The sequence below is a fragment of the Mya arenaria genome, chromosome 2 (assembly GCF_026914265.1).
Source record: "Mya arenaria isolate MELC-2E11 chromosome 2, ASM2691426v1".
NCBI lineage: Eukaryota > Metazoa > Mollusca > Bivalvia > Myida > Myidae > Mya > Mya arenaria.
The window spans coordinates 58132636-58154808 of record NC_069123.1 but is presented as its reverse complement, the minus strand read 5'-3'; the positions used below and the strand labels follow the sequence as shown (position 1 = coordinate 58154808).

The window sequence follows — 22173 nt, the reverse complement described above, 5'->3', positions numbered from 1 at the left end:
CATACAACGCTCGCTCAATTGACCAAACTGCTTTTAACAATATTACATGAAGCTGATATAACAGGATCAAAACATTTAATAATTCAGTCAAAAGCATTTAAACCTAACAGAATGAACTATTATTAATGATGTATGAAACACATTTTAAACAAAGTTCCAAAAATAAACTTACAGTAGGTGTCAGGTTCTGCAGAATAAGGACTGTGGATGCCAGCATGGATGGCTGCATATGATCACCTGACCAGTTGCCCCGACCTGCAAAATGCAAGCATTGTAATATTCCTGCAACATAGCTCATTATAACAATCATACACTATCTTACATGTTTGTTAATGGACAATAATTAATAACAATAAGTATGTTGATAACAGTAATATCAATGTCTTACATTCTATCTAATAAGATTCTATCCTATTCTGTTCAAGGAATTTGAAAACTATTTCATTACTTAAAAACAATGAAGTGATTATGAACATGTATCAAGTCACCAGCTGCACCCAAGGCATGCATTCTCCAGTTAATTTTTCAAAGAAATAACTTTTAATGTTTTCTCTATCTTGGTTATACAAAATATATTTGCAATGCACTGGTGTAACTACAAGTTGATATTAAGCAGATCATCCTGATTTTGTTCCTGTTTAATTGATTGAAAGGCCAGAAGTGTTTGCCTGAAGTTTTAAAAAAAAATACCAGAAAAAAAAATACCAGGATTTCCTGCATAATCATCTTGTAGAAAAAATATATTTTGAGTTTCAATTTTAATTTGCTTAAATCAATGTTGCAATTTGCGAAGTTATAACATTTTGACAGTGCATTACAACTAAGCTAAGTACAGGCTGCCTTGCATGAACCAGGTAAGATAAATGGAGATTGGTATGACCGAGGAGCGGACATACCATCCAATCTGGTTGCAGTGCCAGCCCACGAATGCTGTCTACTCATACCAGAGCCCATCCACTTCTGCTGCATTCCCTGCGGAAGGCCTGGCGGGGGTCTCGACATGGCGCCCTTTCCCATCTGCACGCCCCATACCTCGGAACCAAAGCTTGAAGGAGCTAAACTGTTATCACCAGCACTCCATGGTTTGTTGTCTCCCTCCTGAGGCTTTGGGGGCCAGGAAGAGTTGCTTTCGCTGTTTGGGCTTGATTTGGTCAATGTAAGCAGATAGTCATCTTTGATAGTGTTCACACTCAGAGACCGGGCAAAACTGCCAGGTGTGATGTGAGGGTCGTCCTCAACATTCTTTGGAATGCCCTGCCATGGCTTGCCAGGAACAAACTCCGGAATGGCTGGAATTGTGTCCAATACTGAGCTGCTGCTTGAAGATGTTGTGCTTGCTGACGAGTTCTGAGATTCTAAAGCAGACTTGTCATCTTCTGTTGAGGAGTTGGGCCAGCTCTGAGAACTACTGCTTGTAACTGTAGATGACCAAGTAGAATCACCTCCTAGCTGACCAAGACCAAGGTCATCAAATCGGCGGAGATTTGACTGAGAGTTAGATTGCTGTATAGGCTTGGAACCGACTGTCTTGTTGAGTTCAGACTTGTCGCCTCCGTCATCAGCTGTTGTGGTGGTGGGTGTCAGGTTGGTGGGAGTGGTAGCTTGGTTAGCTGTTGAGGTGGGCGTGTCATCAGGAGAGTCCTTGTCAGGCGTGGACTTCCTCCACTGGTTCAGGCGGGACTGGGGCTGGGAAGAGGCAATGGACAGGTTCTGCAGTTCATTCTGAAGGGCATTCTCCGAGGTTTCAGGGGAAGCCTGGGGCAGTTGCTGGGGAGGCTGCTGTGGAGGTTGGATCTCATTTTTGTCCATGAACACCTTCTGTGCAGCTGTGATGTTCTTTTGCAGATGTAGTATTTGCTGTTTAATCAACTGGACTTTGCCGGCCACATCTTCAAGCTGCTGGCGCTGGACAACAGGGTTCATTTTCAGTTTGTTCTGCTGCAGCATGTGTTGCGTAGTGATGAGCTGCTGAAGGTTCTGTTGCTGTTGCAGTAGCTGCTGGAGCATGACTAGGACGGGAGTGGGGAGCTGGCGGTTCAGCAGTTGTGGGGAAATAAGGCCGGCCTGGACGGCCATTCTCAGCTGCTGCAAAATCTGCTGTTGGGCCATCTGCTGATGCACTGCAGCATTTTGCTGCCCTCCAGGCCCAAGCCCTCCCTGAGATGGGTTCATGGAATTCATAGACTGTGGTGTGGGCGGCGGGGGCTGGTTTTGGAACTTCTGCATCAGCTTCTGCTGCAGGGCATTGTTAATACTGGGATTGTTTGAATTAAGACTAGACTGGTTGAGACTAGGTCCATTGTTGAATGGGTACTGGTTGGGTAGCTTGGATTGAGCATTGTTGAATGGAGTATTTTGCATGGGAGTCAAGTTAGGCACGAAGGAGCTGCTGTCATGTTGAGCATCTGATATGTCATCGTCTGGAAGCAATCCTGGAATCCTTCCCATATCAAAGTCTTCCTTCTTAGAAGCACCACGACGATTGTACAGGTCGGCTGAAACAAACAACTCAGTTATTTTTACATGACCAAAACTTAAAAACTCGAATACAAGTCAGGTGATAATAATTATAATGCTTTAAATGCTATCTTGATTAGAACATCCTTACAAATATCAACATGAATCACTGATGAAATTTGCATAAAAAAACTTCAAAGTTGACATTTAAAATACCAGTATGAATCACTGAATAAAAAGAAAACGTTGCAGCAGTTTGGCCTGCACTCACCAACGGCACTCTGTATGTTCATGTTGTTGGTGATGAGAGCATGCTGAGCCTCATCTTTCTGCAAAACAAACACAACACATATGCTTAAACTTTCACTTACAAAAACACCAAGGATTCAGGTCCATGTACCTAAGCACATGGACACATACTGATATATTGTAAATATTTTTTACTATATCATGTCTATTTTGCAGCTGTTAAACATCAAAGATATTATAGATAATCAGGCAATACATTTTACACCTCACATTAGGAGGTTCTTATCTGTGATGCAACATGTTACACAGCATATATGATATTTCTTAACAAATTACCCTCAATAAGTTTCATAAGTATAAACATGTATATTTATATTTCCATCTCATGTTTAAAATACTTGAATAGAAAATTAACAGTAGATGTGTCCTTTTTCCCCCATGTTTGCCTCTAGAAAATGAGACAACTGCCAGGTTCTTTTAAATACACTTTTATTGGACTTAAAATACCGAGATTTCGTCACATAAGCAGCAGGTTTGTAAGGAAAGAATGGCAAGTGTAAGAATTTGCCCACTGAGGCTATGAATAAGCAGTAGTAATCGATGGATGTTAACATGTTGAAAGCTAGATGCAGGAGAGTTTACCTTGAAGCCCATGTCCATGAGTTGCTGGAGGAGTCTGCTCCTCATCTGGGGCTGCTGGGAGGCTGCGCCAGGGAACTTCATGTTATCCTGAAACAAACACATACATAAACATATACATAAATAGTTGCAACACGAAGCCCATCAGTAAAGAAAGCTATAGCGCAGTGGATGAGTGTGCCTTGCTTTACATGTACATTCAAGTGAAGTTTACGCGACAAGACAGAGTGTATCAACCAATCATGCTTATAATTTGCTTTCTTTTAAAGTTCATAAATATAAGTCATCGTCAATGAGCTCCTTTCAAGGCAAGCGTCAACATATCAACAAATCGCCTGATGTTTGAAGGTAAAGTAAACAATTTTTTATATACCTTAGTCATCAAAACATTATATATCCTCTAACAAATAACTTTTTATTTTTTTACATTTACCTACAACTACAAAGGAATAAAGCAAAAGACATTAATGCAGTTTGCCATCCAGATTAAAGCATGCTTAAATATTTGTCATTGTTTAAATCTTTGCAGACAATACATTGTGCAAACATTTTCACATAGTAATTACCAAGTTAGGCAGAAAATAAGTCTCTTACAAACAACCTCTATTTTATTTATTCGGGGAGAAGAAATAAAGTAAAGTGTTACTAATTTGACAAAGCATGCAATTTTCCATTAGGTTAAGCAAAAGCAAAAGTTAAGCTTCAAAAAGAGTTAACATAGTTATTGCAAAATCAATCAATTGAACTAAACCATGTATTATATATTTTCTCGATTGGCAGGGCTTCAGTTAAATAAATAGCTAAATTAAATAAACATAACTATTATTATAAAAGAAATTGTTTCATTTTCAAGAATATAAAGATACAAACTTAAACCAATAAAAAAGTATTAATCAAGGTGTAACCAAACTAATCAAGCCTATGATTGGTTCCAGCCTAATCAGTGTTAGGTAAGAAACACTAGAAGTTTGTAAAGGGCAGATGAACCAATTATCATGATGATGTCACCTCAAAAAGACAACAAAAACTCAAACAATGTTAGTAGGTTAGATGTAAAATAAGACCAGGGCCACAGAAACTGTTTTTTAATATTTCCATAGAAAATGTCCTCGGCACAAGATGCAAACTCTACTTGATAATAAATAATGCCCAGAACCCATAGTCCACACACATCTGGACTGAAGCAGCCAAGAATTTCTAGGGCCCTGGCTTATAAGGCGAGTGAGCTGTTGAGAGTGAGGGTTGCTGGATACCTTGGCAATAATATTTCTCTTGTCCTTATTCCAGCCAGTGGCACTATTCCAGGAGGAGTTAGTCTGTGCGGCAGTGTCATTCCATGTGCCCATATCTGCATCATCCCAGCCTCCCATACTCTCTTCACTCCAGATGTCTTCCTGTTGACAACCAATAATAACACTGCCCTTAACCTGTACACTCTTACTTGGGGCATGGGGGGCAACTAACTGCTTTCATTGATTGTTTCTATATTTCTACTCTACAGCAAATCAACAGTTGAAATGGGTTTTGTTTTTGTTTGCCTTGCATGGACAAACATTATTTAGGGCAAACTACTTGAGAATTCCTGAAAAAAGCAAACACAGAATGCCGGACAGAGAAAGATAGGAAGCCAAATTACAAACTCTGACATCATCATGATATAGTCCACTGCCCTTCATATCAAAGGAATACCAATCTAATACTCCAGCAACAAAAATGTACACAAAGTTAAAATACTCATGAAAATCATGCCTTTAACTCAGCGTTAAGACAATAACATGTTAATTATGATGGCATGTGTATCATCTGAACACGGATGCTTATGAATGATTTTCAGTGTGATTCAAATTTCCTATACAACATTTATCCGAAGATATACATGTACAAAAACTGCCATTATGCAACATGTTTCAAGTGAAAAGGCTACATGTACTTGCTCTTGTCTGCATGCCTGTCGCCATGGTGATGTGCAACATGCAGGTGGTTGTCATGGTATCCAAACACAGGGCTGTGTTACCTGGTTACAACTACATGCACACTGGAGTGCCATACACGGTACACACTCGGATATGTACATTCATTGATGGTATAGTACCTTCACCATTTATGAGAAAGTTGTATTGCCAGATAATCTTTACATTCCTGTAAGAGTTTGTTTCTAGCATCGTCACTACATGAAAATTATGTAAGCTTATGCCAAATCACAACTTGTTTTGGTGGATTTTTGTTCTTAAAATGAAAAAAAAACACACAACAATGCTGCATTGTTCTGCAATAAACTAATCTTATAATAAATTAACTTTAACAGAAAATATGAAATACTTGAGCTTTAGGCATTTAAGTATGTTATTTTTAAGCTGAATTCTTATAAATTTCATTATAATTAAAAATAAACTAAGCCAAATGCATAATAATAAATCAGCCACAAAATGATCAGCTACCACAAGCTTTGGTCTGGGATTTATGCACTTGTACCAAACCAATAAATAACATAGGAATGGGCAACAAAACGAATGAAGATGTCAACAAACAAAACTTTGAGAAAAATATAAACAAAACAGGCAAGGCACTAATGATGATGTCAGAGGAGGACGGGCATGAAATGATCTGTGCTGCATATTTGCAGTGTTTTCTTTTCGAATAATTTGATCACAATGTTCCAAGCATTGCCTCACGCTTTTGGATAATGACCATCAGTTAAGTTACAGTTTTTGCCCAAAACAGTTCTACCAGTTAGCTCTCTAAGCAAGCAAGTTAAATGTACAAGCCATTTGCACAAAGATTACAAAACAAGTACACATGAAAATGTTCCTATTACATTATTTATCATAAATTAAAAAAAATTATTAATGATCTGACATGCATTTTTAACAGCACATATATTTCTTGCTTTTTTAAGAAATATGACTTTTGTAACAATACATAACAGGGTAGACATGTAAAGATGTGTTCAGTGAACAGGAATTTCAAAATTGCTTTTAGACCATAAATAAGAAAACCAATAATTGTTATATATAACAATGTTTTCCCCCATTATTTTCATCTCAACTCCCCAAAATTTGGTATTTATCATGCTCTTTTTCAAAATCAAAAAGGCACTGAAAGTCAATAAAAAATGCTAAAAAAAATAATTGATACAGATATTTTTTGACGAAGATTTTTGTTTATATAAACCAGAAGTAATTGACTTAAGTCTAAAAGCAATTATAACAATTTCATTTTGCAAAGCAAATACGACTTCAATTGCTTAAACATCCAACTAGTGCAAGTATTGTATGAGAACCAACATCAAACTTACTTTGGGTAGATTCCAATTCAGGTCGTCAACGCCTCCATAAGCAGCAGGATTCTGGTTTGCTAATTTGGGATTGGGTTTTCCTACAGTGGGATTCCATTGTCCTTGATTTCCAGGGTCACCTCCCCAGTTCCCTGGGCGGGGCTGTAAAAATTGAAACAAGATTCAAGATTCAACTTATTTATTAAGTAACTTGAACACAAAGTGCTCCTCATTACATGATAGATATAGTACATTCAATTAAACATTTATACAACGATAACATGCTGCCAGGGTTTGAAATCTCAGACATGAGAAAAGAACTGATAATTAATATTTAAACATCTATGTACATGGACCATTTTCATCCAAAAAAAATCTTGCCAAATGAGCCATAATTGACACAAGGAAAATACTGATAGCAAACATTACATTGTGCGTAAAAACAAGCTATGTGGCCAACAAACAAACTTTTTTCGTGAAAATATATGATATTCTGTAATCCGACATCATTGAAATAAGGAAAATACTGATAGCACACAAACACATATATAATACACATATAGCCAATGTTTGAAAGAGAATGCGATGACCATCTGCATCAAAATAACAATGTTTAAAAAAGCCTGCCTGGTTTGTACAATACAAATTGTCCCTTTTTCTTTACTTTTTAAGTGCTTGACGTTTAAATCATTCCTATGGTTTCAATTTGATCATCACTGAAGGCAGGAGTTCTCTACATTCTGATTTGCTGATGTTCAATAGCTCCGCCTACTTGCGATGTTCCAATAATTGGCAAACTCGCAACCCAATCATTGGATAAGGAAATTACATGTTTAAATGTTGTTTGCTTTTTACATAAGAAGCTGTCCAATGACAATGTCAATGCACAAGACAAGGTGAAAGGAAAGCTCAAATTGCCTAGCCAAAACGCTATGGTGTGAAAAGTTAAACCTACTTGTTGTGGAGGAACTCCTCCCTGCCAGAGGCTGGTACCATCATCAATCTTTGAATCTGGTGGTCCGACAGGCTCTCCCCATCCACCTCCCATTTTGTTCATACGATTCTGGCCAATAGCCGGAGGTCCAGGTGGAACACCGACAGGGGCATTGTTCCAGTTAGGTTGGCTTGGTTTGCTCTGTGGTTCTCCCCAGTAGTTAGTTCCATCGCTAGTTGCCGAGCCCCTGCTGTCACCCCAGCCTGCAGTGCCCTCATTGTCACCCCAAGTAGAAATACCACTACTGGCTCCAGAATTTCCGCCACCGAAATTTCCGCCCCATGAGCCAGTTTCTGTGCTACCGCCCCATTGTCCACTGCCCTGCTGACTATTTGGCGGTGCTCCCCAAGACCCTTTGTCAGGACCTGGAGCCTGGCCTGGAGCACCAACCCACTGTCTACCACCGGAAGGATCTGGTGGCTTCTGACCACCCGGCCAGTTAGCTGGGGGCTGGCCTGGGGCCCTAGCTTGGTTTGGACTGCCCCCCCAAGCCTGTTCTTTGTTGGCCTCCCATATGGCAGTTCCATTATTGTTATTCCACATGTTATTTGTTCCCTTTTGCTGTTGTTCTGGCACTACTGGAGCAGTGGTGATTTTGCGTTGTACTTTAGGAGAAGTCTCTACATTCCACTCAGTATCTTGGCGGATGGGTTTCTTTCCCCATCCCTCATGACTTTCGATTGCCATCCTGAATACAGCTTGGCGCTGAATTTCTTCTGGGGTCATAGAGCTTGGAGCAGGTTGGTTACTGGCTTGAAGATTTAGGCCTTTGCCTGCTGCCTGGGCCCAGGAACTTGGTCTCGGATCAGCCTGGCCGGCAGCCTGGGGGTTTGGGCCCACATTCTGAGACACACTTGTGGAGTTTTGATCCCAATCAGCACTAGTTGGATTTCCCCAATTATTTGTTCCCGTTAACCTGGAATCGGCTCCTGAAGAAGTTGCTCCCCATCCAGCGGAGCCAAGATTGTCACTGTTTTGAGCACTACTCCCATTTGAACTGTTCATAATACTAGTGGCTGGATTAATAGCGAGACCAGAGGATACATTACCGGTGGAGGTTTTTTGAAAGCCCACATTGTTACCAAATGCACTATTACCCTGTGAGTTTAGGCCCCCATTAGGCCCAGGTGACTGAGAAGTGGTGAATGAACCACTCTGCTGGTTAGACTGAGGTCCATTTGGTTGAGCACCACTTACTGGCAAAGACCCTTGCATATTTCCAATTGAACCTGTTGGCATTTTGTTTGTAGACTGTGAGGGGGGTATTGTCCCTGGGGCACCCCAGCCCCCACGGCTGGAATTATCTGCAAATGTGGAACTTGCACCAGATTGCATATGTCCTTGGTTGTTCGAAAGACTGCTGTTGACTCCATAACCTAACAGATTCATGTTATTGGCACCTGAGGAATAATTTGAGGTACTGATACCCCAGTTTGACTCCAGTCCACTCAAACTGGAACTGCCTCCCCATGGGCTGGAAGCTCCTGGAGTCTGCATGGCACTTACTTTTGTGTTCACGACTCAAGTTTGAGCGACTTTGAAATATCACAGACAGATTTTATCCACAAGAATGTCACTTAGCATCCTACAGTGGCAGAAGTCAATATTTCAGTGAACAAGTGAACACTGATGTGGTTATCTTTGAAATACAATATTGGAACAGTTTGTCACAACCGTAGTTTGATATAGCTTGCTAATATCCAGTTTCCTGAACTCTACCATCGACTAGCTCCAAGTTGGGAATCTGAAAACAAGAAATCACAATTAATCAAATATAAAAATTCAACCATCTTATATAAAGAAACCCAGTAATAAAACAGGGAATGTTTCCAATGTAATAAGATGCTTCCAGTGTGAAAAAAAAACAAAAAACAATTTCCCTGTTGACAAAAGAACTTTAATACATGCATTGAACTTAGCTCATCATCTATTATATGATTAAAGCCCAAAATGTCATATATTTATTACAATAAAAGCAGCATTACGTCTTTTCTATTTTGCTTATAGCCTTATTGATATATAGCTGATGCTTACCAGTTTTAATATCTTGAACTTTGGCAATGTTATCATCCAGTCAAACCACACAGGTTTAAGCTCTGGAGTTTGATTTGGCGTTGATGTTTGATATTGTTCTCATTGGCTTCATCCAATCCTTAAAGAGTAAGAAACTGTATAAGAAAATGTTAATTGTAAGTACAATACATGATTTCTATTCATTAGAGCCAGTACAGTTACTGTTCTTATTAATACAATGTCAAGTTTCAACAAACAAAACAATGGCTAACACTTACATGTACTTACCTCTATATGTAATTTTACGAAAACTTGAAGAACTGGCAAAGCACATGTATGTGGCAGGCGGCAGGTTGAAGAGTACAATGGCAACTGATGAGTACCTGAAATACAGCATTAACTGTTATAGTGCCATGTATGTAAAGATATGTATTTATTATTAGGAGAAATCTATATCTTTAATACAGTTATAAATAATAAGTTTGGTGTATGATATCAAGATCACAGACAAACACAATAATCAGCACATAGAAATGAACAGTGGCATTTTGTACAAGCTCCAAAACAATTGGAAGCAATTTATATGCGTATTGCTATTTTGAATATGTTCATTTTACTTATAACCAAAGGTTTCCCATGCCAAAAGTGCTCCCATCTAGACTTGTCTGTAACAGTATCTTTTATATCTTTTAATAGTATGATCTATAAGTTCATCGAAAAAATAGTAAGCTTCATGGTATGACTTACTTATCAGACAGTGTAGTATATGAGATCTTAAGATGTATGGTTATGTTGGTAGATCATAAACTGCGAGTCTGAAAGACACAAACATTATAAAAGAAATTATTTAAGAAAGTAAAAGAATGTGCAATTGAATACATTTAATTACTTTTTATTGAGATATGTTTAAACAAATAATGCTGCAGTTCCTGTAACTCATCAAGAACTTCCTGACGTCCCAAAATTAAATGTTTCGTTTTGGTAAAAAATATAATAATAAACATTTATTATCTACTTTTTGAAATATATCCAATGTGGCATATGATTTGTTATACATTTACTTCTCATTTTCATGGCATATTAATGTCAGAATATTATGTTAACAGTACAAGGGTACACATACTCCGTACACCATAAAAAAAAGAATTCCAAAATTAGTCTATGCTTCATATAAATTACCAATTCAATGAAGTAATGAATATTAATAGAAATATGATAGTCCCCTGCCAGTGTTTTTTGTCTAGTCACCATCCTTTAAATCCAGTTAAAAATAACCTGCAACTGTTAGTACAAGAAATTGTTACATTTTATATTGCTTTAAACCACCACAACTTTTTTCTCGGCACAAAAACATACAACTGATAGGTATTTTTCATTATCAGTTTTAACCCATTTCATTCTGAGACCCAGTTAGATATGATACCTTGAATATCTGGGCATTTTCCAATAACTGATAAGCCATCTGCCTTTTTATGACCATTGTGTTGTATAAACACTAATAACTTCATTATTATTGGTACAAGACCCAATAAAGATTACATATTTGGAAAGGAAATAAAAATATGCACATGTTTATGTAAGTTTTATTAGCAAATGATTTTAAATAAATTATTTTTTGCAAGTTAACCAGGTGATGATGAAAAAAAAACCACCAAAAAATAAATATGCACAAATTGAAAGCAAAAAAAGCACACAATTCTTTTCAAATGTCACATAATCCAATGTATGAAAGTTTCTAAATTAATCTGTCTTTAAAATGCAGAAAGAATTATGCATATATTTCAAATCTATAAAAAGTTATAACAGTTTATATCATCCCATGTCCACTTCGGAGCAAATCGGGCGGGTGGATGTTCATCGCGATGTTGGTTGGAATAGCAGTTTGAGTCTTGCCCCCATAACAGTTTTATTGATAAATGACAGTAATGCAATATCCTGGCTTTCTTGGGTCATATTGTTCTTTAGGACCACCATTCTTTGTATTCCCACTTGGAAACCTTGGGGTGATCCTCTTTGTCATTCAATCATTCTAGAACTCCTCAAGATCGTCATAAAAACTCCACCAAATAATGCAAATGTCATAGTTTGTGATTTCTATCGATGTTTTAATATGTCTTCTGTTTGTATCAAACAAATTCACATAAACTTCGTCATTATAACCATCCCAATATCACTATCGTCACTGTGGTCGAAAGTCCTATCCATTTCAACCAAAATTTTCATCAAAATCGCAATAAAAAGCTTAAATTTAACTCGATTTTTGAGTTTTAAAATTATTTCTTCATTAAAATTTTCTGCGCATCTATCTGCGCATAACATCCGGTCATTCCGGAAAACGTATAAACCGGAAACAATACAGTCAAAACGAAAGTAAATAAAGTGAAAGTTCAGTACGTCAAAAACTACACCTTTTGGTGTATCCCGCATGTAAAGGGTAACTACACCAAAAGGTGTATCCCGAATGAAATGGGTTAATAAAATACCATAAAAATCATTTGAAGCTCATCAGGAATCATTTCGACAAGATAAATTAATATGACAAGTAACATTACCCTTATCTCAGGGGTGCCAACACACAATTGTAAAAAGAGAGGAAATCAGTAAAAAATAGAGGAATACCCCTACCCCATTATAAGAAATTAACATTTTTGCACAGATCAGATCAAATGCAACAACTTTGTTTTGTGACCAAAAAAGAGGAAATCAGCTGAAAAGAGGAAGATTGTCATCTCTGTAATATCTGTGTGGTATTCAGAATTGTTTCAAAACCACAGCATCCACAGAGTAAATCCTTATGGTCAAAGAAAATAAATCTTGAACACTATATTATTTACTCCCCAATTCCAGTTTCATTAATATAAAATCAATACTTTTTGACATCTTGATTCAGTAACCAGGTAACAATTTTTTTGTCCAACAAACATGTTAATCGTTCTATTGCCTGGTTTGCTTACTTCTTCAGCTATTGCAGGATTCTGCCATGAGCCTCAAATTCAGGGTCATGATGCAAGTGAATATGGGCACTGTTATTTATTGATAGCCCTTCTGCCTTCATAAAATGAAATGCTCAAGACATTGGAATCTTCTTTTAATAGAATTAAAACTTTTAATACGTTTGCAACTATATACACTCATTACATATTTGTCAGTTGAAAACCTAATATTATTGCAATTAAACACAATTGCAAATAATTTTCTGTCAAAAAAAGTTCTTCACAGCCATATACAATGTGCCCTAGCTAAAATCCTGAAATTGTAATTGTACCCTACAAGTATAAGAACACACCAGTCAATTGTAACCATGCCCCCCTAACCCTAGGTCAGGGGAATAGAGGGGACTTTACTTCTGGTCCTGCCAATCCCTGGTAAAATCTCGCTGTGGAGAGAAACTGCTGGTAAAATCCCCACCAGATGCCACCACAACCCAGAGACATCCTAGGTTAAAGGCCTAGTTTAAGCCTTCTATAAGTGACCCCCCCCCCCCAACTGTGTATAGTACACAACCTCTGTTTATTCATCTTAATCTACTCACCTTGATCCCTCTTATTGATCTCCAATCTGAGTATCCTGTTGTGCAGTTTTAGAAGTTTCATCATAGAAATGGACCCTAAATGGCCCTGAGCCAATAAACAAATACAAAGGAAATTGGCCCCTACTGTGACACCAGTGCAAGGCCCATTCACTGCTATTTTAATTGCGAAAACTAAACCACCACATTCACTTGGCACTGTGTGGCCTACCGGAAGGTAAAAAAACATTTCCCCCGATATATCCATGGTAACAATTGACTGGTGCATAACTGATGACAAGTACTTACCAGAGATTACACTCACATGAAGGCAGTGGGATACATAGGATGGTCTGAAATGACAGGAATAATGATGGATGACATTAAAAATTGTAGAAGATTATGTTCCATATTTTGAAAAACACACACACTTTTTTAAGCTTAATTCAAACTAAAATTGTAGTTCTTAAAAAAGGTTTGATAAATTTCAAACTCAAACTTTTCAATTGAACCATTGTTGTTGTTTTTAAATAACCAGCGTTCAAGACCAATGGTCGAAATTAGCACAAGCCCGCAAGCCCTGCACTGGTAAAATGTCTTTTGTGCTTGCTCAAATTCTGAATTTTATATAGCAGGGCTTGTTACAAAATTTGATGCCAAGCATTAGTATAAGCATTCGGGCTTGTTCATCCAAATTCTAATTTCGATGACTGCAAAACTATCACTAAAATTCGGCTCGGACTACCGGATATTCTGTCTAGGCAGTCTGTCGGACTCCTCCATTTCAATCCTATGTTCACAAATCGTATCCGAAGCTTAAAAGTATCCGAAAGCTTGTACTTATTTATTTTGCGACTCATCAAATTGTTATCATTCTGACACTCTTCAAAGTGGTAGGTGACGTCACAGATTGGTATTCATGTATCTTTTACTGTTTGTAAAATGGAAACTAAATCCTTAATACCCGGTGTTTACAAAAAATATTCCTCGTAGATTTTAGATGTAAACAATGTTTATGTCAACGGTAAAACAGATTTCGCCACCGGCAACGAAAAATAAAATAACTGATTGAGAAAAAAGCTGAAAGAGTTTGTAATTTATAGAAAAATGACACTCAGCAAGCATGGTTAAAACAATTGTCTTGGCCGATGTTTGAATCTGACATCTGTATAAGAGTATTAGACTGTTAGGAGCTTTGTCACTGTGTGCTCTAATGTGCGATTGAAAGCCATCAAAAAGCTTCTAAGGGGTATGCTAATAATGTAAGCAAGGAAAAAGCAAAAAAGGAAAAATAATTAAGTTCATCGCCAGCTGGCTGCTTGGTAATTAAGCTGAACAAAGCTATCTTCGACAGGTAGTGCATTCTGTTTATAACTGCTGAACATTATCAAATAGTCATCAGTACGACAGCCAGGATTTGAAAATGGCAGGGTGCTAGGTCAGGAATGGCACTTTTGATGCGCATTACACGAGCCTTAATGGGGCACTTGCAAGGGCCAATGCTCATCTTATTATGTAATGCTATGTTTCTTCTTTCAATACTAACAGTTTGTTACCTCAGCTGTTATCTTTGAGTTAGTGTCAAAAGTATGTATATTAATTTCTCATTTCTGGACATTGGCAAACAAAAGGGCACAGCAGGGTGTAGTAAAAAGGCAGCAGGGTACTGGAAAAGGGCAGCGGGGTGTCCCACCCTGCTATTTAGGGATAGCTGGAGCATTGAGTCAATACATTTGAATAAAGTTTATTATTATCCTGTTCTCCTTAATTTTATGCCGGACTCCTTAATTTTGTGATTACTCCTTCCCTAAAAGTCTAAATTGTCAAATGCTGATAACTGGGGAACTATCTCAAACTAATTGTCAGTTTTGATATCACATACACTGTTTATTAACTATAGACATAAACATGTGTTTTTAAACATAGTTATAAATAAACATGAATAGGTAAGATGGTTTACCTTCAATCAATGATGAATGAAGAGTCAACACAGAAGGCAAGACTTATCAACAAGATCTTTGGATATCAGCTGCAAAATGAAACAAACAAAAATTTAAATTGTGATTGTGTGTAGCTGTCAAATACAGCAACAGTCTTTGAAGCCTGTTTCCGCCAGGCCTTTATGACTTGCCGGGACTAACATCCCTTCAGGTTGACATGCCCCAATTCCCACAGTGTCAGGTTTTCGTAATAGTTGATTGATAGTAAGAAGGCGTGTCAGTTGTATAATTGCATGCTGATCTGCTATAGTAATCAGGGCTTTTTCTATGGTACCCACTGGTCCGACTATCGGACGCATTCCCAAAGCAAAGTATAAGATAATTTTCCCAATCTTCAGAAAATAATCCCAATCAAAAATAAATATAAAAAATATATTATTTTTTTTGAAGTCATTTTACCTGTACTGGTTCATTTTCAACATCCTAATAAATTACGTGATGTAAAGTTTTTTTGATTATTGAACTTGGAAATCATTGATTTTCATCACATTCAGAGATCAGTATGAAATAATATCTGTCATGATTTACACCCCAAGGATTGATATTATTTTGGTCTTTTAAAGGGAAAATAATATTTAATAATTTCCTAATTCGCAGGAGACTAGACAGCTTTTTCTTTTAACTGTAAAATTTCCCAATTTCTGCATTTTCACAACGCAAAATTTCCCAAAATGTCTCTGGTCTTTTTCCCCAAATGGGAATAAAAAGCCCTGGTAATGGTTGTATGATCACCAGAATGTGTGTCGTGATTATTTCACTTGACACATCCAATCGCGTCCATGGCTCTCACCAACTCATTGGACATTCACCTTTCCAATCATTAATATTATTGGCCTTTGATTTTAAATTAAACTGTAAAACAATGAGGTGTTAATTGATGGGTGTACTCAATTTGTAATTTAACACAAAAATTTTACGTTGCACTGTTCTACAAAATTCCGTCAAATTGAAATTTTGACATGGCATTGCATCTTTAATATACTATAGAAAACTTAACTGAGAACCCCATTGAAGTCTCATGATTCCTCACTCTGACATTGAAATTGTCATTAGAAATCAAGAATGCCAATTAAAGTTTAAGTTTCGATTAAAGTTCATGAAAAGAAAAAGTCATTCGGTCTAAGAATGTCTAAATGCAAACTCCTCATGCATCCTATGACTCGGCGATCTCATCTTCCTTCAATATATATTTCACTGACAATTATCAGAAGTAATATAGCCAACTAACAATTAAAATATTCTACAGGGGGCATTAATGTGCATGTCTGCAGAACAGTTTGATAATTGCATGTGGGGAATATATATAAGTGTCCCTAGATCACTTCAGGCCGCCATGAACAATGCGGTTTTGCCTTCAGATTTTTCTCAAGGTCAAAAACCATGCATTTTTAAAGCAATAGGAAACTTAAAAAGGTACCTCAAAGAAACCCCAAATCTATTTAATTGCTTTTAATATCACAAAAAAATCATTTACATTCCCCCCTATAATAGTTTGGACTGATCTGAAAAGCTGATACCTGTCCACCATTTTGAATATTCTTGATCTCCAGATATCCTTAACATTTTTTCATCAAGATCATTATTTTAACTATTGTTAAAATTGTAGGTCAACATAGCTGTTAAAAAAAACAACAACAGAAGTAATGTCTATGTTCGGTAACGAAATGAAAGGTGTATAAACAAGTGGTGGAAAAATGGCTGCCGAATACACCATCTGACCTACTTTACAGCCTCGTCTAGACGACCATTGCTATTTTAAGAAATTTTGGGTTTGGAAAAGTTCTCAACAAAACGACTCGATTATAAATACACTGGCGCACTAGCCTATTTAATAACAAGTGTTTATCGCTGTACTGTTAGCATCAGTTCTTGACGCAGTTGTACTTCTAAAATACAAAAATACCGACACTGAATTTCTTACCTCGGTAAGGAATTCGACGAGTTGCTACCCTGGAAAGATTGCACTTTTATCACAGATTGCTTACATTTTACAAACATTTAATACACAGTTTATGAGAGCACCGGTAAAGAGACATAGCAATTGTCGAAATATACAAATTTTAACTTTAATACGCTGATCTAACAGGCCCGAAAAGAGCCAGGTTAGGCAGCAAAGCTCATCTCTCCGAGCAAAACTGTCAGATTAAATGCCGGACGCGTCGCGCATGCGTATAACGAAACACGTGATCTGGCAAGCCGCAAGTTTATTAGAGCTGTAAACACGCTGATACAGGATATTGCACGCTGCACATCGTTGGGCTACATTGCACTAAATGTTCTAAGCAGATTCAAACTGTACAAAATATTGATGAAACTGTTCAACTTTAAAAACTAAGACATGGACTTTTTAATGCTATACAGAAACACGAATAAAATTGGCAAATACTTAAAAAGTGAATATGGTAAATTGGTGATTAAAAAAGGTATTTAAGCAAGGTGTCTTAGGTTGTCTACTTTTGATATCGAAATTGCTTACATGACTAAATGTTGTACTCTATAAATTGCATATTTAGGATGGATCTTTTGAATTTCACTGCAAATTATTCTTAGTCAGAAAAAAAAGTACACTAAATGGATTGATGACAATTTTAGATATGGCAATTTTTACACCATGTACCTATAAACCACGGTTATATGTCGGTTAATCTTCAACTGAGAGAGTAGTTGCAATAAGTACAAGCCCTGCACTGGTAAAATGCATTCCCGGCCCACTCTTATTCTTAATTTTATAGCACATGGATTGTTGATTTTATTTATGCAAAGTACAGTTGTGAACAAAGTTCTTGCATTATTTCAAAAACTTGGAGGCTAAAGAGATTCTCACAGACATTCGGAGCTCCTCGGCCATTTTTTCAAAAACAACCTCGGATGTATATGGACGGTTTACATACTTAAAAAGTGGTACGTTTAAGTCCGCTGCAAATAGATCGCGTAGTAATCTTATTTAGTAGTTAAAATTTATGACTTAACTCTTGGGAATCGTAATTATGTTTGCAATAATACACTTCACTGGCAATCAATTTAAACTGAGAGCAATGAATAGAACTCTTAAACACTACATTTAATTAATGCTTTTATTAAAAAAAATACGGACTACTTCAACAGATGTACCGGCATACATCCGAGGTTGTTTTTGAAAAAATGGCCGAGGAGTTCCGAATGTCTCACAGAAAGACACCAAAAATGCACTATCCATAATCAGTCAATAAGCTACAGTTTAGAGTAATAAAGTTACATAAAATGGTTTTAATAATTTTGAAATACACTTAAAATAACTGCAGAAAATATAGGTAACTGTATTGTTATTTTGAAATATGCAACAGTATAATTATACGTTTAATATGACAGTGATGGCGAGTATATGAAGTTGGCGATATATAATTGCTATTGGACATACCTTATTCAAAATTTTGTTGTTTCATATGTACCAAAAACTTACAATTTATTAATATTTGCCTATATTGCTTGTACAGAACTACATATAACATCTAAAATTAAATGGGATTTACATGGTACATTAAAGATAAACCCAGTAAATTTCAAATTGGAAAAAAATATGCAAAACCTGCGGAAGATTGAAGTGTCGTAAAAGATATGATACATCAGTTAGTAAGATTCAATGGGCTGTACACAACAACATCAATTTTATGTAAGTCTGACATTCAATATTAATGTTTTATTGTTTTGTGTGAATGGAAGATACTTGATATGAATTGCTAGATTTCCTTCACTGCTGCCCCTTTATTGTATAGGCAGTTCCTTGTTTGCCTGCAGATTTATAAATGCAATATAATTCAATACAATATGCATTTATTTGTAGTATAAGGCCTCCAGTCCAAAATATTATCATAACATGCAGTATATGTAAGAGCATCGGTAATTTCATTTGTTATTTATGCATTTAACATGGATATATATATATATATACAAATCAAAAATAGTAGGGCAGCTTCTTTTGTAAAGAAAGCATCTTCCTCACCAAAGGTTTAAATTAATGAACTATGTTGAACCATATAATGAAACACTTGACTACTGTTGGGAAATTGTTTCTAAGAATTCAAAACAGCTGATTTAGTTTAAACTTTATATATTTTAAATTGATTGTGAAGAAACTTATGCTATCTTATACTAAATCACTCTCATTGTCATGTTGCACTAGTGTGTCTTGTGTTGTGGGGGAAACCGGAGTACCCGGAGAAAACCCACTTGTCCAGCTTGGTGACCTCTAATCAAACTCACAAGCCCCAAGGCCAGGAATCTAACCCGGGTCACCTTGGTGGGAAGCGAATGCACTAACCACTGCGCTAACTGGACTGGTTTTATGATGGCTTTGGAAAATGCAGACATAAAAAGTCATCAATTCTATTGATTGTCAGATGTCATGAAAATTTGATATTCTAGACTTGTTTTCAAATGTTGCAACGAGTAACTTAAACTACTGTCTATATGTCATTAGTGGTCAAGTCACCAGTGTTTTTACTCTGCTTTTTTGTGAATGGGGCCAGGGCCGTTAGGTTTGTGAAAATAGTGACATGATGCACTAAAGTTGCCATATAAGTTTGGAACCTGTCTATGTAGACTAGATTCTAGTGGTACCTTGGTTTCATGGTATCATCTGACACTTCAAAGTCCACATATGCTTAGAGGCATAAAGTCTCCTTCAAAACAGCAGAGTACAAGTTGCAAATGTCCAAAACAAATGCTGAGTGACCATTTCGCTCCCTCTTGGCGAAGGTCTTTTGAACTGTGATAATGGAGACACAATTCACTAATTTGAAAAAAGCCTGATTTTTAAAAGATACTTATTTACCTGCTTTACATGTTAAGGATCCTAATAAATTGCTTTGTGTGAATTATATGATAAAATACACTTCAGTTCATGCAACTGAAGGAATTATGTCTATCCTCATTAACAAAATATAGAGTGAAATGATGAAAAACAAGTTAATTTGTTGAATTGATATCCCCCTGCCCTGATTAGGCAAAGTAGATAAAATAGAAAACAAGTGTGGTTATATATTCCAGCCGAAACATGCCATACAACTGCAGTGTGATGGAGTCTTATGAACACTGTGTATGAGATATGGGTTTATTTATATACAATTTGAAGAAAAAGGATACTGTTAACAGCGTAGCATTAAGATTTGAAAAAGTAACCTAGTTTTTGACCCCACATTACCCAGTTTCAAACAAATAAAATAATGCCTCTAGAGTATTCAAACCCATTCATTTATACTTGACCTTAGTGACCTACCTTTTGAACCCATGTTTAATATTGGACCAGATATATTGCCTGTACATGTATGTTCCAAAATGTTTTCTAAAATTTGACCTCTTGACCTACTTTATGACCCAATGTGACCCACTTTCATAATTTGGTGAGAATTCATCAATGGTAACATTCTGTCCAAGTTTGAACATAATCTGACTAATAATTACCATAATTCTGTCCAGACAAAAAAAAAAGATTTGACATAGTGACCTAATTTTATCACATGTGACCAAATTATGAAAGGAGGGATCCCTGGTTTAAGCTGGGACCTATAACCTGGGATCCCAAAGTTCATAAGGACGAGTCCCTGTGTTAAGTTAGTGAGTGAAGTCTGAAGACCCCTCATCCAGCCCAAATTCCCTTTATTACATATCATACCACATAGATGCTTAGTTCATCTTCTTTTAATGCACTTTGACTCACTTCAAATACCCCCTTTACCGTTCAATTACATGAACTAATTCGTTTCAGCAATGATCAAGAAACCTAGTTGACAACATAATGAAGAAGTCATTTGAATTTGTCTAAACTAAGTGAAACAGTGGACGATATACTTATTCTGTTAACATTTACACAAGTGTCATATTACCTGAGTTTTTAATACGACATTTTTAAGAACAATTCAGCTGTTCATTCCATTTTTCATGTTTCACCAATGTCATAGTGCCGGTGTCATAGTACAATGTTCACACCTAACAGTAAAGCCCCATAATAAAAATTGACTCGCTCAAGATTTATTCTCAATCGGAGCTCCTCGGCCATTTTTATCGAAAACGATCGATGTAAAACCCATATCTTTACAAATTAAATCGAGAGTTTTATGTTATTGGAGTAAGATAGTAAACGAAAAAGATTGTAAAATATCTAAGTTATTATATAATACGGTTCTAAAACTACATAATAGTGGTGTTATTGTTTCTCCATGGTTATCTTTCGTTAACAATACCTTAAACGAACTTGCAATGGTTTGTCTGATTATTTTAGAAGTCAAACAGTCATTAGTCCTGTTAATTTTAAGTCAATTGTTAAAAGTAGACTGTATGACCAATTCTTACAAAACTGGACTAGTACTGTTGATAGCTCTTCCAAATGTCTTGTATATAGAATGTTTAAAAGTAATCATTGTTTTGAAGATTATCTTGACTTGTTACCTAGTAACCTTTGTAAAATACTTTGTAAGTTTAGGACCACAAACCATTCTTTGCCAATTGAAAAAGGCAGGAATTTGAACATTGAGAGAAATCAAAGATTATGTCAGTTATGTACTAAGAATGTTATTGGTGATGAATTTCACTACTTACTTGAATATAACCATTTTTCAATCATACGTAAAAAAACTTATTGTTTCTTATTACATTCGTCACCCAAACTCTTTTAAATTAGATGAACTTATGAACTGTAACAATAGACCTAAATCAATTAAGTTGGCATTGTTCTGTAAAATCATCTTACTGAAATTCAGATGACTCACTCTCCATACTCCGATTAACCAAAGATCTATTGATAATTACAATACCATTCCATTGTGCCTTAATTATTACTTCATATTTTCACTGATGTTGTTTAGAAAAGTTCCTTTTTTATTGTGTTTGACATGTTTGTTCACTGTTTTATTTGATGTTAATTAATATGTGTTTCATTGTTTTGTTATGTCACATGCATATTATATGCCTTGACGAATTAAACTTGAACTTGAACTTGATAAAAATGGCCGAGGAGTTCCGAATGCGTTTTGTGTGTAAGCTGCCCGCATCCTAGAACCAATAA

The 22173-nt window shown here is 36.4% G+C and overlaps 1 protein-coding gene across 4 annotated transcripts in view; it reads right to left on the bottom strand.

The window, feature by feature from the left end:
- Positions 1–21075, bottom strand: part of LOC128225081 (protein Gawky-like) — a 28174-nt gene extending 7099 nt beyond the window's left edge. The window contains exons 1-13 of one of the 4 annotated variants that reach the window (XM_052935100.1): positions 20996–21075; positions 15095–15163; positions 13444–13487; positions 10374–10441; positions 9915–10009; positions 9648–9765; positions 7575–9357; positions 6641–6781; positions 4599–4739; positions 3349–3435; positions 2729–2786; positions 897–2495; positions 173–255 (exon numbers count right to left, since the gene is read on the bottom strand). In XM_052935100.1, the coding sequence (XP_052791060.1) occupies positions 173–255; positions 897–2495; positions 2729–2786; positions 3349–3435; positions 4599–4739; positions 6641–6781; positions 7575–9110 (3645 nt within the window). In that variant the 5' untranslated portion in view covers positions 9111–9357; positions 9648–9765; positions 9915–10009; ... (2 more) ...; positions 15095–15163; positions 20996–21075. Of the gene's footprint in view, positions 1–172; positions 256–896; positions 2496–2728; positions 2787–3348; positions 3436–4598; positions 4740–6640; positions 6782–7574; positions 9358–9647; positions 9766–9914; positions 10010–10373; positions 10442–13443; positions 13488–15094; positions 15164–17055; positions 17292–20995 lie in introns of those variants that run through there. The other 3 variants (XM_052935099.1, XM_052935101.1, XM_052935102.1) reach the window with 3 other exon arrangements.
- Positions 21076–22173: the final 1098 nt, after the last annotated feature.